Here is a 6,000-nt window from a genome sequence, read left to right on the forward strand (position 1 = left end):
GGTGACTTCCACGGGGAGATGCCCTGTGGGCGTGGGTCCTGCAGAAGGTGTCCAGCCCCACATCCATGCTCTGAGCCACGTCCCCCATGCTGGGCCCAGGCATGTTGCCCTCAGACGGCCAGCGGAAGAACTGAGCGTTCAGCCCCTGCTGCCTTCCCTGGGGTCGGGCCCGGCGGGTGACCAGAGCCTACCTGACCCCGCGGCCTTGCAGGTGCCCATGGAGTACAACCACCTGCAAGAGATCCCCGTGATGGCGCTGCGAAACCGCCTGCTGCTGCTGCACCACATCTCCGAGCTCTTCTGCCCCTGCATCCCCATGTTTGACCTGGAGGGCGCGCTGGGCGAGGCGGGGCTGGGGCCCTCCGTGGGCCTGGACACACTGCGGGGCCTCCTCATCTCCCAGGGAAAGGTGCCGGCCCCCAGCGGGATTATTTGGGGGCCACACCCGGTGGTGCTCAGGGCTGAGTCCTGGCTCTGTGCTCAGGGATCACGCCTGGCAGGGTTCGGGGGGCCTTACGGGGTGCCGGGGGTCGCACCCGGGTCCGCTGCGTATAAGGCAGGTGCCCTCCCCCCTGAACGATCACTCTGGCCCGTGTTTGCGTCCCTGTGCCCCCCAGTGATGGGTGCAGAGCTCATTCTGTGCGTTGCCTCACCTGTGCCCAGGCGGGAAGGGGAGATGCCCCGTGTGTTGGGTCATCAGTGCCCTGAGCTGTGTCCCCCTGCGTCGCAGCGGGAGGCCCCTCCTGGCGCGGGAAAGAGATCGAATCCCCGTGGGTCACACCTGTCTCTGTCTCAGGAGGCTGCGTTCCGGAAGGTGGTGCAGGCCACCATGGTGCGGGAGCGCCAGCATGGCCCCGTGGTGGAGCTGAACCGCATCCAGGTGAGGCTCCTCCGGCCCGCCCGTTGTCCCACCACTGCTGCCTGTCTGCATGCACGTGTGTGTTTGTGCATGTGTGTGATTGTGTGTGTGCGCGCGCGGGTCTGTGTGTGTGCCTGTGAGTTGGTGTTTATGCCTGTGCTTGTCTGTGTGCACGTGTGTGTGTATGTTTGTATGCCTGTTCATATGATTTTCTGTGCTTATCTGCATGTCTCAGCATGTATGTGCATGTATGCATGTGTGTACATGTGTGGTTTTCTGTGCATGTGTGTGAATGTGTGCGCATGACTGTATGAGTGCGTCTGTCTATATTTTTGTGCTTGTCTGTGTCTGTGTTCCCATGTGTGCTGCCTAAACTGGTCCCCTGTGCGCCACAGGTACCACTGCTCTGCCATGACGGAGCATCCCTGCTGCTCCTCCTACCCCCCATCCCCACACCGCCACTTTTCTCTAAGTCCCTTTCCTCTGCTGGGGCTAGTCAGGCCGCCTTGTGGCCTCGAAAGGGTTACTTCAAAGCACGTTCTCCTGTGCTCAGCTGAGCAGGCAGGAGCCTGGGGGCTGCTCCCAGCCCTTATCTGCAGCTTTCTTTGTACAGCAGGAGTTGCAATGTAGGGAAGGTGGGCGCTGCTGTGTGTGTGGGGGGGGGAGGAGGAGGGGGCGTGGGCGTTGCTGTGAGGGGAGGGAGGTGCTGCCGGGGTCCCGCGACTGGGACTTGCGGACGCCGAGGAAGTTCCCTGGGGCTCTGACTCTGACCTTCACGCAGGGAGAACAGGTCTTTGTTCCCGCCCAGCTGATGCTGGCGGCCTGGCACCCGCTCCCACGTGGGCCGTCCGGGCACAGGGCAGCTTTCATTCCCTGCCCGGGAGTGTGGCTTGGGGTCAGGCCGCGTGGCTAGCTCCTCAGCACAGTGGGTGACCCCGCTTCCTGTGTTTCACGGTTCCTGCACCCTGCACTCTGCATGGTCATCGTCACCGAGCTGTTCTCGGCTGCTGGGTCCTGCTCTGCTGCTCTGTGAGGGGTATAGTCATGGTCCCACCTGGACCCCGAGTGTGCGGGCTCTGTTGCCCCTTGAACAGGACCCAGCCGCGGGCCTTGTCTGAGTGGGCAGGACGCCTGGGACCAGGCCACGGTGGGGTGTGGTTTGTCCAGGTGCCCGAGGAGGCCTCACTCTGCTACATCTGAACCTCGAGGCTGCCCTATGCTCCTCAGCCTGAGGAAATGCTGCCAGTGGGGGTCAGGCAGGCACGCTCAGGCCCTGATGTGCCTCCACCCTCCCTCCCGTCCCCCTGCCACACCAGGTCAAACGCTCCCGGAGCAAAGGCGGCCTGGCGGGCCCTGATGGGACCAAGTCCGTATTTGGGCAGATGTGCGCCAAGATGAGCTCCTTCAGCCCTGACAGCCTCCTCCTGCCACACCGAGTCTGGAAGGTCAAGTTTGTGGGTGAGTGTCGGCCGGTGCAGGCTGGAGAGCTGCAGGTCATCCTCCCGACAGTGGCACTGAGCCTCTGCCCCCCTCCAGGGGAGTCTGTGGACGACTGTGGTGGTGGCTACAGCGAGTCCATCGCTGAGATCTGCGAGGAGCTGCAGAATGGACTCACGCCGCTGCTCATCGTCACGCCCAACGGCAGGGACGAGTCGGGGGCCAACCGCGACTGCTACCTGCTGAGCCCTGCAGCACGTGCACCCGTGCACACGGCCATGTTCCGCTTCCTGGGTGTGTCCTGGGGGCTGCCCCCGAGTTGGACCCCACCCCCACCCCATGTCCCCCTGGGGGCCCCAGCACTGCTATCCCTGGGCCAAGCCTCAGGCTGAGTCCCCTCTGGGGAGCTGGGTGGGGGGTGAGGTGTTCAAAGACCTGAGTGTCCTGCAGGTGTCCTCCTGGGCATCGCCATCCGCACCGGGAGCCCCCTGAGCCTCAGCCTGGCCGAGCCTGTGTGGAAGCAGCTGGCGGGGATGAGCCTCACCATCGCAGACCTCAGCGAGGTCAGTGCTGCCCAGTGCCTAGGACACAGCTGCCCTTCCCGCTGTCCCGGGCTGCTGACTGCCCCGTTCGTCCCACTGTCCCAGATGCTGACCGCCCCGTCCACCCGCTATCCCGGGATGCTGACCTCCCTGTCCGTCTCGCTGTCCTGGGCTGCTGACCTCTCCCTCTGTTCCGCTGTCCCAGGCTGCTGACTGTGGACCACTGCTAGTAGCACAGACATCCTGGCCTTATGGCCACTTGCTTCTGAAACGTGGTTTACTTTGTGCCTTGACCACACACTCAGAATCCCCCTTCTCCTGTGATGGAGGGCCAGGCTGTGTGGACATGGGACCACGGGGTGGCCACCACCTGTGGAACCTGACTTGAGTGTCAGTTCTTTCTCCTGGCTCGTCTCCCGGCATGTGCCCATGGCCTCTGCTCGCCGTGGCTGGGCCTCTGGGTGGGCCCTGGGACGGGAGCAGGGACTCAGCCCGTGACCTCCCCTTACCCCTTGGAAGGTGGACAAAGATTTCATCCCTGGGCTCATGTACATCCGTGACAACGAGGCCACGTCGGAGGAGTTTGAGGCCATGAGCCTGCCCTTCACAGTGCCAAGCGCCAGCGGCCAGGACATCCAGCTCAGCTCTAAGTACACGCACATCACCCTGGACAACCGCGCTGAGTATGTGCGACTGGCCATCAACTACAGGTGCGTGGCCGGGACGGGCCCGGTGTGGGCGCAGAGCCGGGGTGGGTGTGGGGCTGAGTGGGCCAGGGGTCAGCGCCGCATCTGGGGGCCGTGGTGGGTCCCAGCCCTGCCTGAGCGCTGTCCACACTCTTTGCCTCTCTGGTCCCTGCCATGTGCCGTGGGCCACTGCAGAAGCTCTGCCCAGCGTGACCCTTGCTTGCTGGGCCTTGGTAGCCTGGGTGCCCTGCCCCAGGCCATCACACTCCCCCGGCCGCTCCTCGGGGCCCTGCATGGAGCAGCTGCCTCACGCCCTTGCCGTGTGTCCCTTGAGCTCAGCCCCGCCCGGTGCCCAGTGACCACATGGCCTTTCTTCCAGACTCCACGAGTTCGACGAGCAGGTGGCCGCTGTCCGCGAGGGGATGGCCCGCGTGGTGCCTGTGCCCCTCCTCTCACTCTTCACGGGATATGAGCTGGAGACCATGGTACGCCCGCCCCAGGGTCCTGGCTCCCTTCCGTCCCGCGGCCCCACCCATGCAGGGCTGGGCCTGACGCTGTGTCCCGCAGGTGTGCGGCAGCCCCGACATCCCCCTGCACCTGCTCAAGTCCGTGGCCACGTACAAGGGCATCGAGCCGTCGGCGCCCCTGGTGCAGTGGTTCTGGGAGGCCATGGAGTCCTTCTGCAGCACTGAGCGCTCGCTCTTCCTCCGCTTCGTGTGGGGCCGCACGCGACTGCCCAGGACCATCGCCGACTTCCGGGGCCGCGACTTCGTCATCCAGGTGATGGGGGCTTGGCCGTCTTCCGGGGACGGCACTGCGGGGATGACCCTAGTGGCCCCTCCACTGCATGGTCCAGGCATAGCCCGGCCTGGGGTCCCACAACTAACACCCCTGGGGACCCCTGCCCCTCCCCCTGCCTTGTCCCTCAGCCCTGCCCCATCCGTTGTCCTGTCCCTGTCCTGTCCCTGCCCTGCCCCCTGCCCTGTCCCCCACGCACTCCCTGTGATGCTGTTTGTGTCATGTTCATTGAGCTTCTTGCTCTGAGCACTCGCACGCACGTGCTCACACATGTATGCGCTCACATGCACACACATGTGCACACGTTTGAGTTTCCAGGTGGACCATAGGTTGCTGTAGAGGGCACTGGCCATTCAGACTGGGCAGGAGTTTACTCTGAGCTCTGATGTCAGCCCAGGTGTGTCCTTACCAGCAGTGGGCAGTGGGCCCAGTGCCTGCTGCCTGCCCCCCGTCCTGTGCAGAGGACCACTGTCCCTGCGTGTGCTGCCCGGCCCCTGTCACCGGGCCCTGGGGGTATACGTTCTTTTGTTGACTGAGCCCCGGTTCCCCCAGGGCTCCCACCAACGCCCTAGTGGTTCCATCTGTTGGGGGGGTCGCTGGGCGCAGTGAGCGTGGCCATGCTGGCCGGCCGACTCGCATCTCCTCAGCGGCCCTGAGACCCTCTGCCCAGGGCTGAGTCGGAACGTGACCCGAGTGCGGGCGTGGCCGGGAAGGCGGGTCCCCTCAGGCCTGCCGTCCTCGCGTGGCCCCTGACGCTCGGCCCTGGGTCTGCAGGTGCTGGATAAGTACAACCCTCCTGACCACTTCCTCCCCGAATCCTACACCTGCTTCTTCCTGCTGAAGCTGCCCAGATACTCCTGCAAGCAGGTGCTGGAGGAGAAGCTCAAGTACGCCATCCACTTCTGCAAGTCCATCGACACCGACGACTACGCCCGCATAGCCCTCACGGGGGCGCCCGCCGCCGACGACAGCAGCGAGGACTCGGAGAACGAGGACGTGGACTCATTCGCCTCCGACTCCACACAGGACTACCTGACGGGGCACTGAGGGTGCGGGCACAGCATGGATTCTGGAGACTGGGGGCCTCATCTCCCTATCCTGCTGCCTCTGTGCCCCGGCGTGTAAATGTCCCTGTAAATAGACGGCGGCCCCCCACGTTGGACATGAAGCCTTTTTACTCTGGGTGCACTACACAGCCCCTCCTTTTTATTTCGAGTGTTTGCATCGTCTTGACTGTACATTGGACACACCGTGTAACAATTAAATCGTATTATAAATATTTCCATTAATTTTGCTCTGACTTTGTTTATTAAACATTTTTTGGACATGAAATGATCAGTATTAACTCAGATGCATCAGAGGTTATCGAACCAGGCCAACAAGAAGGCGCGGGGCTGCTGCTGGCGATGGGGACGTGTCCCCAGCGGGGCCACCTGTCTGAGCGTCGTCTCTGCTGTCATGGCCCGGGACCTCTGTCTAATGTCCGTGTCGCGTGTATGCCGACATCTGATTCCCTATGAATAAAATGTCTGTCAGAGACTTGTTGGCTGCATTTTCTTAGCCAGCCTTGCTGGCAGTGGAAGTGGGGCCCAGCCCGAGGCCCTGCTGGTGTGAGCTGCCGGGTCCACGAGCGGTTGTGCATGTGTGGGATTGGCTCTCGCACCCCTCGAGGTCCAGG

At 63.4% G+C, this 6,000-nt stretch overlaps 1 protein-coding gene across 3 annotated transcripts in view; it reads left to right on the forward strand.

Annotated features, from left to right (window-relative positions):
* Positions 1-5,607, forward strand: part of HERC2 (HECT and RLD domain containing E3 ubiquitin protein ligase 2) — a 105,363-nt gene extending 99,756 nt beyond the window's left edge. For all 3 annotated transcript variants that reach the window (XM_056124797.1, XM_056124798.1, XM_056124799.1), the window contains exons 85-93: positions 212-409; positions 797-880; positions 2,176-2,317; positions 2,396-2,590; positions 2,747-2,859; positions 3,358-3,548; positions 3,904-4,009; positions 4,092-4,304; positions 5,097-5,607. In XM_056124797.1, coding sequence (XP_055980772.1) covers positions 212-409; positions 797-880; positions 2,176-2,317; positions 2,396-2,590; positions 2,747-2,859; positions 3,358-3,548; positions 3,904-4,009; positions 4,092-4,304; positions 5,097-5,369 — 1,515 coding nt within the window. In that variant the 3' untranslated portion in view covers positions 5,370-5,607. The remainder of the gene's footprint in view (positions 1-211; positions 410-796; positions 881-2,175; positions 2,318-2,395; positions 2,591-2,746; positions 2,860-3,357; positions 3,549-3,903; positions 4,010-4,091; positions 4,305-5,096) is intronic.
* Positions 5,608-6,000: the final 393 nt, after the last annotated feature.

Source organism: Sorex fumeus, unplaced genomic scaffold (assembly GCF_029834395.1).
Source record: "Sorex fumeus unplaced genomic scaffold, SorFum_2.1 ptg000051l, whole genome shotgun sequence".
Lineage (NCBI taxonomy): Eukaryota > Metazoa > Chordata > Mammalia > Eulipotyphla > Soricidae > Sorex > Sorex fumeus.